The 19,869-nt window shown below is 40.3% G+C and overlaps 1 protein-coding gene and 1 long non-coding RNA gene across 5 annotated transcripts in view; one reads left to right on the plus strand and one right to left on the minus strand.

The window, feature by feature from the left end:
- Nucleotides 1-15,852, minus strand: part of LOC142303636 (uncharacterized) — a 94,985-nt gene extending 79,133 nt beyond the window's left edge. Inside the window, exon 1 of the long non-coding RNA XR_012753045.1 lies at nucleotides 15,703-15,852. This is a non-coding gene — a long non-coding RNA (uncharacterized LOC142303636). The remainder of the gene's footprint in view (nucleotides 1-15,702) is intronic.
- Nucleotides 1-19,869, plus strand: part of RELN (reelin) — a 906,715-nt gene that overhangs the window by 655,684 nt on the left and 231,162 nt on the right. For all 4 annotated transcript variants that reach the window (XM_075345182.1, XM_075345183.1, XM_075345181.1 and 1 more), the window contains 4 exons: nucleotides 1-107; nucleotides 3,146-3,332; nucleotides 13,933-14,138; nucleotides 14,404-14,575. The exon at nucleotides 1-107 is cut by the window's left edge and continues 31 nt beyond it. In XM_075345182.1, the coding sequence (XP_075201297.1) occupies nucleotides 1-107; nucleotides 3,146-3,332; nucleotides 13,933-14,138; nucleotides 14,404-14,575 (672 nt within the window). The remainder of the gene's footprint in view (nucleotides 108-3,145; nucleotides 3,333-13,932; nucleotides 14,139-14,403; nucleotides 14,576-19,869) is intronic.

Genomic DNA, 19,869 nt, shown 5'->3' on the forward strand with positions numbered 1-19,869 from the left:
CGGTATTATACGGCAGAAGATGAATGGGCTTTGGACAATATTTACATTGGACAACAATGCCCTAACATGTGCAGTGGACATGGCTGGTGTGACCATGGAATTTGTAGGTAAATATAGAGGCTCTGTTTAACAATTAAAAGTGTTTTCAGCTTTGAGATGCCTAGCAATTAGTTGTTGTCTCTGACTTCTTATCACTGGGGGACAACATTTGCAATTCTTCTTCATTACTGCCACAGGTTAAAGCACTAACCGTCACCTATTAAAAGTAAAGCTGGGTCCTCCAAACCAACTCTTTGTAGACACTCTCTCCCTATGGCTAACAGATGAGAATTGTGAACAGAAGAAGCCCATCTATTATGGGTGCATTTACATGTGCCGATTTCCAGGAACGAGTGTTCCTAGGAACATTAGTTCTTAGTCTTCCAGTCTAAACAGGCTGACAATCACTCAAAGAACAAACAAAAAAAAAGTTCATTGGGAAAAATGATTTTTAAGCTTGATTGAAAATCTTTGTTCTCACCAGCATATTATCCTGTGCAAACAATGGCAAGAATGTGAATCACAATGGCAGTCATGGTGCATAGAACAATCATGTCAATGAGCGTTCTTTGCGCATGAAGGGGCTGTCGGCCAGTTAAAAACAAGCTATTAAACAAGCTCCAATTTTCTTGTATGTACCTAATAGATGATTGTTTAATCTGTTGGCTGGTGTACATCAAGAATTACCTAATTGAATATTTGAAAATGGATTTTTAAAATCAGACAACCAATGTAAGCTGCTAATATACGGCAAAATAATACCGTATTTAAAGACTACACTTATTTACACATACTGTAGTTTAAAATACTTTATCTTTTTTTTATTAAAAGGTTGTACAAGGACAACATTTTTTTTCCTCTAGGCATACATCTCTTCAATATGTAAAAAGGAGGCATACTCTTCTTTCATCACCCCCATGAATAGGGCACAGAACACTCCAGAGGTCTGGTCAGCTCAAGAAGCGATATATTCACTGGATGTCATAAGGCCACAGTAGTCTGTGACTAGAAAAGTCATTGGATGTTTCTCTTATGGCACTATCTTTTGTCACCTGACCACGTCAGCCAATTACTGGATCCACTTGGGAAACGGAACATGAATGTACCTTCACTTATTATTTTAAAAATCCATTGCAAGATTTTTTTAAGAATCTGACAAGTTGAAAATAGAAAGTCCAGTTCAGTATATACATTGACCACTTGCTATTCGAGGCTCTTACAAGGGCTCCGCCGTGGCCTGAATTTGATATAAAGTAGGACAAGTTCCAGCTCAACAAACAGATTCTTCTTTATTTCTGAAATAGTTCATACATGGGACATTGAGTAACACATGAGAGACGCTAAATTAGCTCTTCTATCTATGCGTTTTAGGTGTACATCCACCCTTAACCATGCCTGTACACCAGAAACATGTAGACACAAGCGCTAATTTACCATACACATAAAGAAACAGCAGCTCACCAGACTCCAAGATGTGGGTGCGGTGCCCGGAATCCTGGACTGGCAACCAGGTGGAAACATGATTGTAAATGTTTTAACTTATGAAGCGGTTGTTGGATTTACCTCCGATTTGAATCACGCTAATTTACCGTTTCTCTGGTTATTCAATGTTTTATGTTTGAACTATTCAAGAAATAAAGAAGAATCTGTTTGTTGAGTCAGACGTTTTCCTACTTTACTTCTAATAAGCTATTAATTGCAATCACAGATCTGTAATCTGTTTACAAATTATTGAGAATTTACTTTCGAAAGGGCAAAAAGAAAACATGCTGTCTTATTAGACGCATGAGCAAACTGTATTACTAAATGATTATTATAACATGTGTCAACCGGCCAAGGAATTTAATATTACATATTAGTGTGCACTACTGCCTGGCTGACACATAAAAAAGTGAAAATGGGTGAGGGAATACAGACAGAGGACATTAATAGCATTATTTAAGTCTGATGTGTTTAGACCATATAAGAACATATGTGAGATATAGGTCAAATGCGGAGGGAGGGATAATGTGTTCTCTCAGGCATGGCAGAAGAAATGTAATGGTATGGGGTCACTGTGCTGCTGATAATGTGGGGATTTACAAAGAGTGCATGGGGTAGTGAACCGGAAGGGCTCCTGCTCTATTTTACAATGCCCTGCTATGCTCTGTGGCCAAAGCTTCTTACATGAAAATTTCATTCTGCAGCCACACACTGATCTGGCAAATACATCTTTGGTATGCAAAACTTATTTGGTGAAGAAAAAGAAAACAGCCGCATTGTTTTTCATGACCCGATACCTTGAAAGTGATACATTTTTCAAATCCATTAGTCATACTATACTTTTTCTCACTTTAATAATTTGTAGATTTTTTTCTTGTTGTGCCGGGGTTCATGTGGAGTTGTGATGTCACCCGAGCCCCGCATCCAATCATCTCCACTTCTTTGGACCAAAAGAGCAATCAACAGAAAGTGAAAACAAACCCAGTACTCACTTCCTGTTAACTTAATTGGTCCAAAGGTGGGGAGAAAAAAGTCGGCACTGATTCAAAGCGGGGCTTGCATGACGTCACAACCCATGTGAACACCGACACCGTGAGCCCGGGCACTACTGGAACAGTGCTGGTACGGGAGGTGAGCATAGGCTTTTTTTATTCTACCTGGGGGAAACGTAGAATCAGAAGGGGTTGTCCTAGTAGTGGACAACCCCTTTAAAGTACAGTAGATACAAAAAACATATTAACTTTCTGTGCCCTTGGCAGCAATTTCTGTTCTGCGCCTCCTGGCAGTCACATCATTGTTATCTCATGTGATTAGTTGCTGATCAGCTGAAATTTTCACACATCCATCAGATGGAACATATAAATGTCACGTGATCGTTGGGAGGCACAGTGCCAAGATTGCTGGAGTGGCACCAGTCTGTAAGGGGAGCATATACTTTTTTATTTTAGCTGGGTACCTTAGCATTTAAAAGAAGCCTGTCCAGTAGTGGTCAACCCCTTCAAATATAATGCCTAGCATCGCCAATCCTGCTGGAGTTGGTACGAGTATAAATTCACTCATTTTAAATGTATAGATTTGTAGCTATTGTAATGAAATAACATTTTTTTTCAATATTTTCCTATAGATGTGATTCTGGATACCAGGGTTCAGAATGTCTTCCTGAAAATTCCCTTCCATCCACTGTAATGTCAGACTTTGAAGGACTAAATGGCTGGGAAACTGACTGGCAGGAAGTAGTTGGGGGAGAAATTGTGAAGCCTGAAGAAGGCTGTGGAATTGTTTCATCTGGATCATCTCTGTATTTTTCAAAGGTATTTTCCTATTGATGATGTCAAGCCACATATCAGTTAATGTCTTTATGTCATAAAAATAATAGTAGGGCTTTTTCGTTATGAGACATACAGTGCCTACAAGTAGTATTCAACCCCCTGCAGATTTAGCAGGTTTACACATTCGGAATTAACTTGGCATTGTGACATTTGGACTGTAGATCAGCCTGGAAGTGCGAAATGCACTGCAGAAAAAGAATGTTATTTCTTTTTTTTTTTTAAATTGTGAAAAGTTTATTCACAGGGTCATTTATTATTCAACCCCTCAAACCACCAGAATTCTGTTTGGTTCCCCTAAAGTATTAAGAAGTATTTCAGGCACAAAGAACAATGAGCTTCACATGTTTGGATTAATTATCTCTTTTTCCAGCCCTTTCTGACTAATTAAGACCCTCCCCAAACTTGTGAACAACACTCATACTTGGTCAACATGGGAAAGACAAAGGAGCATTCCAAGGCCATCAGAGACAAGATCGTGGAGGGTCACAAGGCTGGCAAGGGGTACAAAACCCTTTCCAAGGAGTTGGGCCTACCTGTCTCCACTGTTGGGAGCATCATCCGGAAGTGGAAGGCTTATGGAACTACTGTTAGCCTTCCACGGCCTGGACAGCCTTTGAAAGTTTCCACCCGTGCCGAGGCCAGGCTTGTCCGAAGAGTCAAGGCTAACCCAAGGACAACAAGGAAGGAGCTCCGGGAAGATCTCATGGCAGTGGGGACATTGGTTTCAGTCAATACCATAAGTAACGTAGTCCACCGCAATGGTCTCCGTTCCAGACGAGCCCGTAAGGTACCTTTACTTTCAAAGCGTCATGTCAAGGCTCGTCTACAGTTTACTCATGATCACTTGGAGGACTCTAAGACAGACTGGTTCAAGGTTCTCTGGTCTGATGAGACCAAGATCGAGATCTTTGGTGCCAACCACACACGTGACGTTTGGAGACTGGATGGCACTGCATACGACCCCAAGAATACCATCCCTACAGTCAAGCATGGTGGTGGCAGCATCATGCTGTGGGGCTGTTTCTTAGCCAAGGGGCCTGGCCATCTGGTCTGCATCCATGGGAAGATGGATAGCACGGCCTACCTGGAGATTTTGGCCAAGAACCTCCGCTCCTCCATCAAGGATCTTAAGATGGGTCGTCATTTCATCTTCCAACAAGACAACGACCCAAAGCACACAGCCAAGAAAACCAAGGCCTGGTTCAAGAGGGAAAAAATCAAGGTGTTGCAGTGGCCTAGTCAGTCTCCTGACCTTAACCCAATTGAAAACTTGTGGAAGGAGCTCAAGATTAAAGTCCACATGAGACACCCAAAGAACCTAGATAACTTGGAGAAGATCTGCATGGAGGAGTGGGCCAAGATAACTCCAGAGACCTGTGCCAGCCTGATCAGGTCTTATAAAAGACGATTATTAGCTGTAATTGCAAACAAGGGTTATTCCACAAAATATAATTGACCCACACTTTTATGTTTAAAATTTATTAAAATTTAACTGAGCAACATAACTTGTTGGTTTGTAAGATTTATGCATCTGTTAATAAATCCTGCTCTTGTTTGAAGTTTGCAGGCTCTAACTTATTTGCATCTTATCAAACCTGCTAAATCTGCAGGGGGTTGAGTACTACTTGTAGGCACTGTAAATTAACGGGGCCAATTTTTTTTTTTTGTATTTTCATTTTTTCTTACCTTTCCTCCCGGAGCCATCATTTTTTATTTTTCCATCAATATGAGGGTTTGTTTTTGTGGGACGAGTTGTACTTTTGAGTGACACCATTTATTTTACCCAAAAAATAAATCTGGCACTCAAAAATTAGAGCAAATGTGATTACATTTATTTTAAGCAGTCCAAAAACGTGCAATATGTGTGACATTTCAATTTGTTAAAACCTTCCTAAAACAGCGGTCACATCTCCACAGTGCTGCACCCCTGAATCAAACACTGTCCGTCTGTTTCTTGGTTGAAGAAGGTTTTAACAAACTCAAGTTTTTGAGTGACAGATTTATTTTTTTTATATTTTTATGGGGTTGAACCATATCTGTGCATGTAAAACTGTTTAGTGTCCTACTTATATATTATATACCATTCATTTTACCACATAGCGTACTGGAAACCTGGAAAAAAATCCAAATAGAGAGATATTGTGAAAAAAACACAATTTTGACATTTTTTGAGGGACTATTACATTGTTCATTTGGGGGTAACAATTACCTCGCAATACGATTCTAATCATCAGTACGATTACGGCAATACAAAACATGTCGATTTTATTATTATTTTAGAGTTGAAAAAAACTACAGCAGTTTGCAAAAAAAAATTTGGGGGGTTGTGTCGCCATTTATCAAGACCCGTAATGTTTTCATTTTTTAGTCAATGGAGCGGTGTGTGGGCTTATTTTTTGCAGGACAAGACAATGTTTTTATTGATACTGTTTTGGGATAGATATGACATTTTGATCACTTCTTACATCATTTTTTGTGGTATTACAGCAACTACAGGAATGTAATTTGGTGTTTACTATTCAGGTTAATTATTTTTATATTTAGATGGCTCTGATTTTTCTGGACACTGTGATTTTCTATGGTCTTTATTTTTAATGGAGCAAAAAGGGGTAAACTTTTATGTTTTTTTCATTTTTATTTTTTTTCATTTTTTATTTAAACTTTTTTAACTTTTTACTGTTCTTAATAGTCCCCTTAGGAAAAATAAAGCTTGTGTTATACACAGCAATGCCCTAACATTGCTGTATATAGTAAAATTCACTGTCTCTTATGAAGGCCGGCTGTAGGCTGGGTTTCAAAGAAGCTCTGCTATGAAAAGCACTGAGGGCTTCAGCAGACCCTTTCGGAACGCCGATGGGCGGTTAGAATGGTGCACCCCTGTTCCGGTGCCTTTAAAATGCTCCACCTATAATTGTTAGAACCCAGTCCTTGCTGTAATACACAGCCATCACCTGCTGAGGATGGGCATACACCCACTTCCATACACCCACTTCCGACTTGGACCGTACATGTATGGCGGATATCATGAAAGGGTTAAAGATAGCAATAACAATTATAATTCTTTATATCATAACAGCATATTCCCCTTCTTTTTACCATTCAGCTTTTCCATTTGCATACAAAATCAAGTATTACAGAGTAACCAACTAATAAACAATCCAAACAATAGAACAGAGGCCCTTTTTGTAAGACCTTACAATCTATAAGGATAAAGATTGACACAATAGGTAAAAAGTCAAACCGAAAAGTGGATTGGTCACTGGGATCTTTTCGGGTTGGTTGTTTGAATTTACACCTTCTCTATAAGGGAAGTTGTAGGTTTACAATAGGTAAAAAGTACCTGATTCATACAGAGTTCCAGACATCTTTTATACTAAATCGTGGAAGTCATAAATCTGCATGAGCCATTCTCTGGCTTGTGTGTGTGCGTAGTTATGAAGTGGGTCAAAAAAGTAGGTTATTGTTGGATGATGGTACAGTTTCAGATTTTGAGAAATTTTGTAGAATGGGGAAACAGAAGAGTTAGGTTAGTGAGTCAATATTTTTTTGGACATACTTAAACTTTGGATATAGGGAATTACCTTTCTGGGGTAGTGCGTTTCACAGAACTAATGCAGCTTAAGGGAAGTCTTGATAGGAGGAGGAGGTACCAATTTGAGGGCTGGTAATCGTGGATTATTACCACAAGGTAAAGTAGGGGTAGGATGGTAGAAAAAATGTGGTAGAAGATAGAGAATAGTGCAGCAATGTGCAGAGCTTTGTGGGTCAGAGTATCAATTTGAGATTGAAGTGACTGGAACAAGGCTGTATTCTTTGTTAAACACATTAAAGGGGATGTTCGGTCTGGAATGAAAGGTCTGCAGTCATTTTGTGTGATTGCAGACTTGTGAATCCTCCCAGGGCACGCACTGTGCACTGGGTGGATTTGTCGGTGTCCGCTCTGGGAACAGCTGACAAGTATGCGATATGCCAACTTACGCCCAGAACCCGACACACAGAGTGACTGCAGACTTTTCATTCTAGACTGGACAACCTCTTTAAGATCTTAAATCATGAATAGTTCTTGGCCATGTTGGTGCACATTTTACTTTATATAGGAGCTTGCATGGAAGCCCCAGTAACAGGAAAAATCATCCCCATGCTGTGCTACAGGTTACTTTGCACAGCTGATCTGGGCAGCTCAACTGTGAACGGCGAACTCCCAGCGATCACAGTGCACAGCAGAAGGTTTTGCCAATTCTTCTGTCAACCACATAGCAAGCGCCATGTAGCTGAAAGCAGCTAAGTCAGAAGCAGTGATTCACTTTTGTCATCTCCCCAAGACTCTCTCCTGTCTCTGACAATCAGAGACCCAACACGCTCCTGTTAGCCTATAGGAGCATTAATACAACAACATCAAAAGACAACGGCACGAAAGCTCAGTGGTTAGCATTGCAGTCTTGCAGTGCTGGGGTCCTGTGTTCAAATCCCACCAAGGACAACAGTTGCAAGGAATTTGTATGTTCTTCTCGTGTTTGCTGGGTTTTCTACAGATACTCTGGTTTCCTCCCACACTCCAAAGACATGCTGATAGGGAATTTAGATTGTAAGCCCCATAGGGACAGTGTTGCTGATGTATGTAAAGCGCTGTGGAATTAATAGCACTATATAAGTTATTAATAATAATAATAATAAAAGACCCTGGACCACTCTCATCCACCTCCAAAAAACAGTGGGTAATTCTGAATGCATTTAATAAAATAATGTTACACACTTTACTGTGTATTAAAATATTCTCATTTAATAATCTTTTCCTGCATAACATGAGTAAATATACAGTATAACTTAACCTCAAAACATTTGTGAACGAAATGCAGCCACATCTGGACAAAAAAATAACATCTTTTTTAATTTGACCAATTTCAAACTAAAAAGAAAATGTAATTAAAATAGCCTAAAATTGCTGTTAAAAATACACAATGCAAAACATTTCTATCAAAGATGATATTTATAAAGGAGCAGTACAAGCCAACCTTTTCTACAAATTTGATTGTTATTTCTGCCATTTTTATTTATTCATACACTTACAAATCATATACATTTAATAAGAAATAAAAGCATGTATTGTTTTGTTTACTTTGTGCTTATTTATTTTTTTGCTATCTCATTGGTCAGTATAATTCTTGCACAAAGACTGTAAGTCTTTAATTTCTATATTTCTTAAAACAGCCAAAATATACACTGCATCTACAAAAACAGTCTTCCAGGTTTTGTTGGATGTGTTTGTTTTTGCTCATCACGTGCAGAAATGTATTACCGGAATCCCTGCAGGCTTAGGTGATATCAAGTGTTACAAATAATACTTGAAAGGTGTGTACACATAAATTATTGGCAGATCCTGAAATATAAGCTTAATGATTTCTTCAGCTTTGTTTATGCAGGTACATAATCTTCCCAGTAAATATGTTTCTTTAGTATTTGTGCAAACATTCTATCAGCAATGGTTGTGCATAATGTCTTTTTTTGTATTATATGGTAATATTTTAGGAAGGCTTGTGCGCACCACAAAGATGTCACTTCTTAGAGACAGAGCTGTCTGATCTTCGAACCTCATGTATAACAAAACTTTTGAGCTTCTTTCATGTAAGGCCAGTAAAATGTATAGTACTCTGCCAAATAACGTTCTCAGCTGTATAAACCAAGCTGCAGTGCCAGTATACTTTCCCTGAAGGGCTCTGAAAGCTATGAATGTGATTACTTAATATTCTCTTTTGCAAAGACACTCATGTATTTAGTATATTACACAAGGATATAATAAAACTCTTTGTGATTCCATAATTTTAACAGATATGACATACTGTATATTTTGATTTTAATAAAACAACACTGTCCTTCCAGTGGACCTTCCACAAGGACCTTCCACCAGTTTTTTGGCATGTTACAGTGACTGCAGAGCTGAATAAAAAGTCTTTTTTATTTTTTAACATCTCATTCCTGATCTTGTAGAGATTTTAGCTTGTAATGTGTAGGTTATAATTTATGAAAGTCCAAAGAGGTATTACCAGAGATTCTTTTCTGGGATGTGTATTTTTTTTCCCTCCATGATGATAACCAATCATAAGCAGGAGGTGTCATGCAGAGAAAAAATAACACACCCTCAGAAAAACATTTTTTCTGTGAAAAGTAATAGTAGATAGCCCTGATTTATGCACTTACTGTATTGAGTATAGTAGACCTGAGTGTGATTACAAACATTTCTTGTAGCTTTCATTTAATGGCAGTCAGTGTGGGGGCAGAGGCAAAGCTGACAGACATAAGAGAGGAAAGCTGCAGAGGTGTTTGCAATCACACTCAGCTCTGCTGTACTCTATACAAGTTAGGGCTGAGATACTATATTGTCTATACAAGTTAGGGCTGAGAGCAGAATGGTCTGTCTTTACATATCTCACAAAAAAACATGTTCTTCTGACCTTTTGGGGCATGTTCTTTTTTTCCCCTGGTTACGTGTCCTGCTTCTGATTTATCAACATCTTGCAGTGCAAAAATTACAACAGAGAAGAATCTCTGGTAATGTCCCCTTACACTTAACATAAATCACAACCTCAATTTTAATAGCTAATATCTCTGCAAAAGAGATTACAAATTAGTATAGAGAACCCAGAGCTCAATAAAACGTGTCTGTGGCCAGGTTAACAGGCTTATAAACTGGTGAAAGGTCCTCTTTAACCCCTTCCCAACATCTGCTATACATATGCGGTGCCAAGTCGGGAGTTGGTGTATGAAGCTAGCTCATAGGCTGACTCTGCCTCATTCTCAGCAGATAATGGCTGCGTGTCATAGGCAGGATCAGCCTCTAACAGCCACGGGTGGGGCAGAGCTCTGCCCACAACTATTAACTTGTTAAAATGCTGCTGTCAATCTCTGACAGCAGCTTTAACAGTGCGCCAGCATGAGGGCAGCATGAATCAGATACTGGATGCATTTTTGCAGCCATGTTTGGTTTACTCTGAAACTTAGCTGCATTTCAACAATAAAATGCCTTGAAAAGCCAACAGGGGACTATATGTTTTGGATGAGTAGTTTGCAGCAGATGCCTAGTAGCTTCTCCTCTCCTCACTTCGTTAGACTTATAGGTCTCTTACTACACACATATAGAGAGACCTTCCAGTAGGGGAAAACAGAGGGGGGAGAAGCCACCTGAAATCAAATGGTATTAGCCATCTGAGATGCATAGTCCCTAGACGGCCTTTTAAAAGGAACCTGTCAGGTGCAATATGCACTCAGAACCACGAGCAGTTCTGGGTGCCTAATTCTAATCCCTGCCTAACTGTCCCTGTATCTAGTAACATACATAAAAGGATCTTTAGAAAAAGTATTTCTAAACATCCTTTATGATATGCTAATAAGCACAGGGACTAGTCACATGGGCGTTAGTACCTGCGCTCATTCCACCCTCTTGGCATGTTAGCATGCCCACAGGGGGCATGCTAACATGCTATTTAATGCCCATTGCCCTGAGTCATCAGTTGTGACGTACAAACCTGTGTCCATTGTCATCGCTTCAGTACGACAACAAAGAGGAAAGATGGTGTCTCACAAATGGAATCACCGACAAGGTATCATCCAAGGCAAATGCATAAATATTTTATTATTGATAGCAAAAAGACACCAAAAACAAGTTAAAAACATTTAAAAACTCACAGAAAAGAACATAGTGACTGGGGCTGCATATAATAAGGCAGAATACCCCCAAAGTTTTCCTTCTCCAATATAGTTCAATATATCAATATATCAAGTGGACGAAAAAACAGAAACATGCTTGATAGTGAAACAACATAAGATAAAACTGTACACAGTAAATCAAATGCAGAACAAGCATAAATACAACACCTTAAGAAAAATGTAGTGCATTTGGATAAATATCATCACTGTCCAGATCACATAGGACAATAATAGCCAGACACAAGGTCCACAATAGAGGATCAGAAATGGAGGAAGGAATCAGAAAGGACCCCCCAACGCATGTCGCCACCCTAAAGATGACTTCCTCAGGGAAAAATGGAGTATACTTCAGGGCTTCAGAGAGGTCTAGTGTGCATGACTTATGATCATGCTCAATAACCCTAAGCTCGGCGTTCTGAAGTGGTGACAACAGACACAGACGGTGATAACGCAGGGCAATGGGCATTGAATAGCATGTTAGCATGCCCCTGTGGGCCTGCTAACAATCTGGGAGGGCGGACTAGTCGGGGGAAGTAATGCCCTTGCGACTAGTCCCTGCGTTCATTAGCATATCATATAGGATCTTTAGAAATACTTTTTCTCAAGATTTCTTTATGTATGCTACTATATACAGGGACAGTTAGGCAAGGATTGGAAATATGCACCCAGAAGTGCTCCTGGTTCTAGATGCATATCGCACCTGACAGCTTCACTTTAAACCATGTTTTCTCTGAAACACTTTGGCGTTTTAGATTAAAACATACATGGCTGCAAGGCAGCATAAATCTCATGACATGTTCCCTTTAAATACTGTTATGAGTACTGAAATGTAGTTGACAAAGGACACGCATTCTATAATGATATCCTTGCATCTAGCTTCTGCTTGTAAGGCAAGGTATGCTGCAATTTGGTTTTCATACATATTCTGTAAGTGAAAAACATGGTCATCTGCTCTGCCCTTTTGAATAACATGGGTCATGCTTGGGTTAAAGCGAGATACGCAGAGAGACAACGGACGTTTTTCTCTGTCCCTAGCACTTCTATGGGACTTGACCTGTTCTTTTGTTTGAAATTATACTACTTCCTACTGCCACAATAAAACTTAAAGTCTCATACACATTAAATTAAAGTCAGTGGAACTTGATAATTTCAGTAGTATTGGTTGAAAAGCTAATGTGGATGGGTGGGAGAAGGATTCAGTATTATGATTTTAATAGGCAGTCTTTTTGCTCTGGAGGTAGAGATAAAGGTTTTCAGCTCACCCATATGATGTCTTCCAGGCTGTGGTGAATGCTCGCAGTCCCCCGGACAGGCTGGTCCGTGATCCAGGATAGGTAGCAAAAAGAAGGGTGTGTGGGACTCGGCACCAATGCAAATAAGTAAAATTCTTTATACTTTATTAGATAAATTTAGTCTTTTTGCTCTCCCTGGAGATAAGCCACTACCAAATAAGTCTAAAACTGGATGTCTCAAAGAGAACACAGAAATGCTTGGCAGAGTATTGTAATGGAGAAGTCCAGGGAGATAACTGTCAGATGAACGATTTTTAGCTTGAAGCCATGTGTTGAGTATAAGGGTGAAGGGGTATTTAAAGATATATTCTGTTCTGACTGTATATGTCATAAATTTCTGATAAGTTAACCATGACATATACACACAATAACGGTCTGCAAATATCTGAAAGGCTTTCACAGTGCAGGGGGAACCACCCTATTCTCATTAGCACAAGGAAGTACAAGAAGCAATGGGATAAAACTAAAACTAGAAGGAAGGAGATTCAGATTTGACATTAGGAAAAACTTTCTGACAATGGGGGCAGTCAGAGAGTGGAAGAGGCTACCACAGGAAGTAGTGAGCTCTCCATCAATGGAAATCTTCAAGCAGAAGCTAGATAAACATATACTGTAGCTGTCATGATTTAGAAAAACCTGCACTTTCAGAGAGTTGTACCCAATAGCCCTTCAGATCCCTTCCAACTCTACCATTCTATGATTAAGTATAAGGTTTCAATTTTGTAACTTGCTTATCCAATGAATGGAAATCCTATGCTGATTTTACACACCAGATAAAAGGAGTCAAGGTGACCACACAACTGTCTACATTATAGTATACAGAAGTTACATAAGCAGCCAAGCTGTTCCATCATGATTAAACTAATGACCAAATGCGAAACGTACGTCGAGGTCTGAGGTCCATATTTGGAGAATTTCTTCGGCCCCTTAGAGTCTACCTTGAGACTATTTGTATTTTAAAGCACTTAGCACTTTGGTATGTATCTTTGAATTCACTTGATTGGTTCATGTACTGGTTTCCATTTAAAGCATATTATTATGTATAAAGGAATTCAAATTTCTCATGTATTAATATTTCTCTTTATGGTATTTTACACGGGTGCCTGTACCCACCATATACTTCTATGCACCGTATTGTGTATGTCTTGTTCATTATAGTGTTTCAGTTCATATTGGAGTTTTATGATTGTTTCAATAAAATTTGCATGTTTTATTTGACCTCAAACTCCTTGTTTTCCTGGTTTATATAATCTATGGAGTGGTTGTATTTGCAGCTGGTAGTGTTAGAAATTGTTCACACACAGGTTTATTTTTGATCATGCTCCTTTTGGAATTCTTGTATAAACAGCCAGCGTTTTGCATTCATAAGCAATGATGGAGAGAACCACTTTTATGCAAAAAACATATTTTTCTCTTTCTAGTACTAAATATAGAGAAATCCCAAATATTGTGGTGCTAAAGAAGGGTGGGGAGGCTGCAAAGAATGGAATTATAGTTCACATGTGGACCCTGAGGCACAGATTGTTAACCCTTGCTCAAGGACATTTGTGCATTTTAGAATAAATTAATGTTTAACTTTTCTTTTAAAGGATGGAAGGAGACAGCTCGTTAGCTGGGACATGGACACAACTTGGGTTGATTTCATACAGTTCTATATACAAATTGGAGGGGAGATTTCTTCATGTAATAAAGCAGATAGTAGGGAAGAAGGAGTGTTACTTCAGTACAGTAACAACGGAGGTATAAATTGGCATCTGCTAGCGGAAATGTATTTCTCTGACTTCACAAAACCTAAGTAAGTTCCAATTTTTTCTTTCTAATTTATGAGATGAGATGATTGCTTTGTGATCATGTTGTTTTTGTTTATATTGTTTCATTTTTTAATTTCTCATTAGTTAATTTGGCATATTGTGTGGTTTCTGAAATATATAATATGAGAAATGGCTTCTCAGTGATATGTCATCTTGATAGACCAGATGATTCTGCCCATCTTTACACTGTTAGATAAATTTAGCTTCTGGCTTGTGTAAAATATTTGCACATCTTTTATATTCTACCAGGTTTGTATATCTTGAGCTTCCAAATTTAGCAAAAACACCTTGCACCCGTTTCCGCTGGTGGCAACCTGTCTTCTCAGGAGAAGGATATGATCAGTGGGCCATTGACGATGTCATCATATTGTCAGAAAACCAGAAGCAGATTATACCTATTGCTTATCCAACCTTACCACAAGTAAGTCCTTTATTACATCTCAACTGCTGAGTACACACAGAACTGTACATGGCTGGGATCACATTAATGCAACACTCTCTGCTTAGCACATAGGGGTTTCTAATAGAATCTCCAAGAAATGTATTCTGACTGGACCTTCGTCAGCCATTCACTACTTCAATGAATTCAACGTAGTCTTTGTACATACTATCTTGCCTCCATCCTTACAGTATTCGCCTTTTTCAGTTACGTACAAAAGGGATGTTAACCACGTCTGAAAAAGACGAATATTGCCAGGATGTAGATCAGTGTTCACAATTGACTAGCTCTGTAAAGGTACCGTCACACTAAGGAATAGCACCAGTGAGATAATATTAAAATTTAACCTTTATTTTATTCCTTAAAACACACAAAAAGCAATATTAAAACCGAAGGTTTGACCATGCAGGTCACAAATCACACACTGCCCAGAGCTGTATATAAAGCTCAAAAGGGCCACAGATACGTCCCTTGGGCAAGATAGACAATGGGACAACTAAATCATGTGTTGAGAGCTGGTTAACACTATCAGTGGATAGCACATAGTCATAACGACAATAGTTCCATTATGCTCAGGTCAGAGTCATAAAATAACACAGGCAAAAGGATATATATTTTTCCTTCACTGAAGGTACGAAAAATACATATAAACACCTATTGGCTGTAATCAACACACAAGTTAGGCAAAAAAACAGGGAAGATCTCACCCATTCAGATGATCTTCTGTTGCTTATCACAGCATCTCTTGCTGACAGGGCCAAGGTGGGGCTTGGATTCCAGGTTGATGTAACTCACCCTAAACCCCATTGACTCCCGTCCTAACAAGGACGGTCCACAACTGAACCTATTGTTGTCCTTGTTCAAAACAGCCCCACATGCCTCCCGACGCGTTTCGTCACGTTTTAGTGACTCCTCAGGGGACCAAACATGGGTTAAAAGTATCAGGGCCAGTGATGGTGTAATGCCTGCAAGGTCCACACACACCAAATGCTGCAAACAGTTAGCCCCACTCATTCTGACCTATAAATGTATGGTCGGGGCCCACAAAGCCAATCCACAAAACTTCCGATCAGGTGCAACATTAATCACCTCACATGATCAACACTCACCACCAGCTGAAGGAGTAAGGACGCCAGGATTCCACGTGTCACAGTGTTTCCATATCGTTCGGTCTCCATTATCCAGCATGTGCACAGGACTTCCTGGTTGTGTTCACAGAAGCGAGGCTTGGAACACATCACGTGATACACACATGGTTCACCATGTGATCCACCGTGTCATCGCTTCATTCTGAGCATTACAGCAGTGTAGGATCTGCCCACACCAGTGGGACACGCCCCCGGCCGTCCAGGCTGCTTATAGGGAAAAATCCAAGCAGCCTGTCACATATGTGCAGGCACATCCAGCCCAGAATCAGCCGCACAGTGTTGTGTATATCCAAAACCACTGGGCAAGTGTATCACATGTTTCATGAGCCTATTTCAAACTTACCCTTGTCCCCATTAGTCTGTGCTGGAGATAAAGTTAGGCTCGTCATAACCATCAATATGTATATCATTATTTTAGTAACTCCATTAGGTAATTAAGATAAGCACTGTGTGAGATATATATGAGGTTTGGTGAGTGTTGCGGAAGTTGTGTAATTTAATATGCTTCAAGTCAAAGAAATGGAAGGTAAAGAGTTACTCTTCCACCATGCTAGTAGCAAAGTGGGTCATAAAATGACCTCATTGTGTCCAATGATATTTTAGCAGGCTGGAAAGTCAGTGGTCTAAGGATCATTATTTCTAGCAGAGAAGGGATAGAACAGAAAGTGACAGTGTCATTATGCTCAAACCGAGCGAAAATCCGAGAGAAGTCAGATGTAACAGCCATAGTTTAACTGCTCATTCAGGCCTTTGGGGGCCACTGTATCCAACCTGAAAATCCACCTGGTCTCTCGTTGTAGTACCAGGCGGTCCCAGTCACCACCTCTCAGGGGTTGTTCAATCTTATCAATACCAATAAATGATATGACGTTTTTCTTTCCTCCGTGGACATTATTTACATGTCGGGCTAAGGGGGTCTCTCTCTTATGTTCTATGTCCCCCAAGTGGTCCCCAATACGCCGTCTAAACTCCCTGATGGTTTTTCCCACGTATTCAAGGCCACATTCGCATGTGGCCTTGTAGATAATACCCCGGGACCGGCAGTTTATGAAGTGGCGTATATCAAATAGCTCCTGAGTGACATTTGAGTTAAAGTTTTTTGAGGAGTTGATGAATGGACATGCCACACATTTCCCACATCTATAGCACCCTTTCATGTTAGATTTTAGCCAAGTATGTTGTTGGGGTGCCTGGAAGTGGCTGTGGACAAGTCTATCCTCAATCGACCTCCCTTTTTTGTAGGTGACGTGGGGATATTCACCGACCTTATGTTCAAGGTCTTTATCCATTCGGAGGATACCCCAGTATCTTTCCAAGATATTTCTTACTTGTTGTGACCCGTTTGAATAGGTCGTGATGAACCTGATTGGTCCATCACCACCTTTCTCGGGGGCTGAAACTAGGAGGTCTGTTCTCTTTATTGTTTTAGTTTCATTATAGGCCTTTTTCAAAACTCTTTCAGGATAACCTCTCTCCAAGAACCTATCCCTGAGATCATCTGCTTGATGTTTAAATGATCTCTCATCGGAACAGTTCCTCCGCATCCTCAGATACTGGCCCTTAGGTATTCCCCTTTTGAGGGGTGCTGGGTGATTGCTCTCCCATCTTAGAAGGGAGTTTGTAGAGGTTGGTTTTCTGTAGGTGCGCGTTTTAAGGGCACCTCCCTCTGTCTTAGTGACCAAGATATCCAAGAAAGGTAGGGTAGTGCGATTGGTCTCGTAGGTAAAGTGTAAACCAATAGGGTTGTCATTTAGTTTGTTAACAAAGCTTTCAAGGGTACTCTCCGGGCCACGCCAGATGACGAATACGTCATCAATATAGCGTGCCCAGAGTTCCACTCTGTGGGTGTCCTCCACTTCGTCCTCGCCGGCAAAGACCATTGTCTCCTCCCACCAGCCCAGGAGCAAATTTGCATACGAGGGGGCACAAGGGCTCCCCATCGCGGTGCCCCTGCGCTGGTGGAAGAATTTACCGTCGAAAACAAAGTAGTTCCTAGTTAGACAAAAATTGAGTGCCCTCAGTACAAAAGCATTATGTTGTAAGAATTGACAACCCCTGGTGGACAAGAAGTACTCAGCAGCCTGCAATCCCTTGTCATGCGGTATTGAGGAGTACAGTGCCTCCACATCAATACTTGCCAAAATGCACCCATCATCAACACATATACCATCGATCTTCCTCAGAAAATCGGTGGAATCTCTGGTATAGGATTGCAAAGATGTGACAAAGGGTCGCAAGACAATGTCCAAATATTTGCCCAGATTTTGGCAAATGCTATTGATTCCCGATACTATGGGTCTGCCTTTGAGTGGGTCTAGTCCCTTGTGCACCTTCGGCAGCCCATAGAAGGTAGCAATAGTTGGATTCTGGGGCAGCAGGAATTCATATTCTTTCTTGTCAATAACCTTAGAGGCCAAGGCCTCATCCAGCAAGATTTTTAATTCAGACAAAAACATCTTTGTTGGATTTTCCCTCAAAACGTCATACCCTTCTCTATCATCCAAGAGATCCAGGCACATTCTGCGGTATTTTTCAGAGTCCAGGATCACCACATTGCCTCCCTTATCTGAGGGTTTTATCACAATGTGGCGATCCTGTTCAAGCCCCCGCAGGGCCCTGATTTCCTCTCCCGTACAGTTATAAGTGGAGAAAGGATTTTGCTGACTCAATTTTTTCAAATCCTCTGTCACCAGATTGACGAAAACATCCACTGTGGACATCTCACTTTGTGGAGGCGGCATTTTTGTGCTTTTATTTTTTAAGATGGTAAAGGGCCCCTCACCCCTAGTGTTGGGATTTTCTATGGCTAATGATTCGAGTAGCCTAACATCCGACAGCATGTCGGGTGGAATACCCAATTCTTCACAGGTCCTACCATCTTGTCTACAAAAATGCTTCCTCCACTTGAGTTTTCGTGCGAAGAGGTTCAAGTCTTTGACACACATAAATAAATTGAAATCGGATGTGGGGACAAAGGAGAGACCCCGTTCAAGCATAGACTTTTCCAAATCACTGAGAGGTCGGGAGGACAGGTTAAGAACCTGCAGGCCTATTTCGGAAATTGGCCCCTCCCCTCTGTTCGGCTCCTCAGTGAGTACTCGCGGTCTAAAAAACGAGGCCCCTGTGTAAATTGGTTTCCTCTGCCTCTGTTAGAGAAAGAGCCTTTCCCTTTTCGCGCCTGACCCCCTCTCCCACCCCTGGTATCACTCTCAGAGGCCTCGGTGTCAGAGGATGAGGGGTCTATGGGGATCTCGGTATGCAGTGTTTTGTTATTAAGGAAAATATATGCTCTGTTCTCTCTAAAATCCTGTAGATCGCGAACAAATTGTTTATGTTTTCTTTCTTTTACGTTATGTTGGAATCTCTCTATGTCATTTTGTAGTGTCAATTCTTTTTTAGAAAAATCTGGTTCACCAGAGAACTTTTTGGCTGAGTCTATCAGTTCTTTAAGGCTATCATTAAGGTGCAACAGGGTATTTTTTTCCTCCTCTAAGAGGAGTCTCATAAATCTGTGAGCACTCTCAGTGGCCTCTCTCTCCCATTTTTTAATGAATTCTGGGCTTTTTGATCTATTGCCTGGATTCAAGGTTATTCTAAGGCCTCTCGGTACTATGTTTTCTTTGAGATAGTTTTCCAGGGTCTGGACTTCCCACCAGGAAATAACTTGATCTCACTGGTGCTATTCCCTAACAAATTGTGAGCCCTTGTCCTGGAAGGAACACCAATCTTTGGTTCCTTTGCTTACTTGCTTAAATTAAACGTGATATGGCAGGTTTTTTGTCTGATGGTCTGAGGACTGACAGTTGGCTGGAGGAAGCAAGGGAGGTTTTTTCCGACAGTGTTACCATAACAAAAAAATACACTCCCACTTATAATCTGATATTTAAAGATCTAACCAGACTATATAAAGATCAAGTTATTTCCTGGTGGGAAGTCCAGACCCTGGAAAACTATCTCAAAGAAAACATAGTACCGAGAGGCCTTAGAATAACCTTGAATCCAGGCAATAGATCAAAAAGCCCAGAATTCATTAAAAAATGGGAGAGAGAGGCCACTGAGAGTGCTCACAGATTTATGAGACTCCTCTTAGAGGAGGAAAAAAATACCCTGTTGCACCTTAATGATAGC

This window comes from Anomaloglossus baeobatrachus, chromosome 4, assembly GCF_048569485.1.
Source record: "Anomaloglossus baeobatrachus isolate aAnoBae1 chromosome 4, aAnoBae1.hap1, whole genome shotgun sequence".
NCBI lineage: Eukaryota > Metazoa > Chordata > Amphibia > Anura > Aromobatidae > Anomaloglossus > Anomaloglossus baeobatrachus.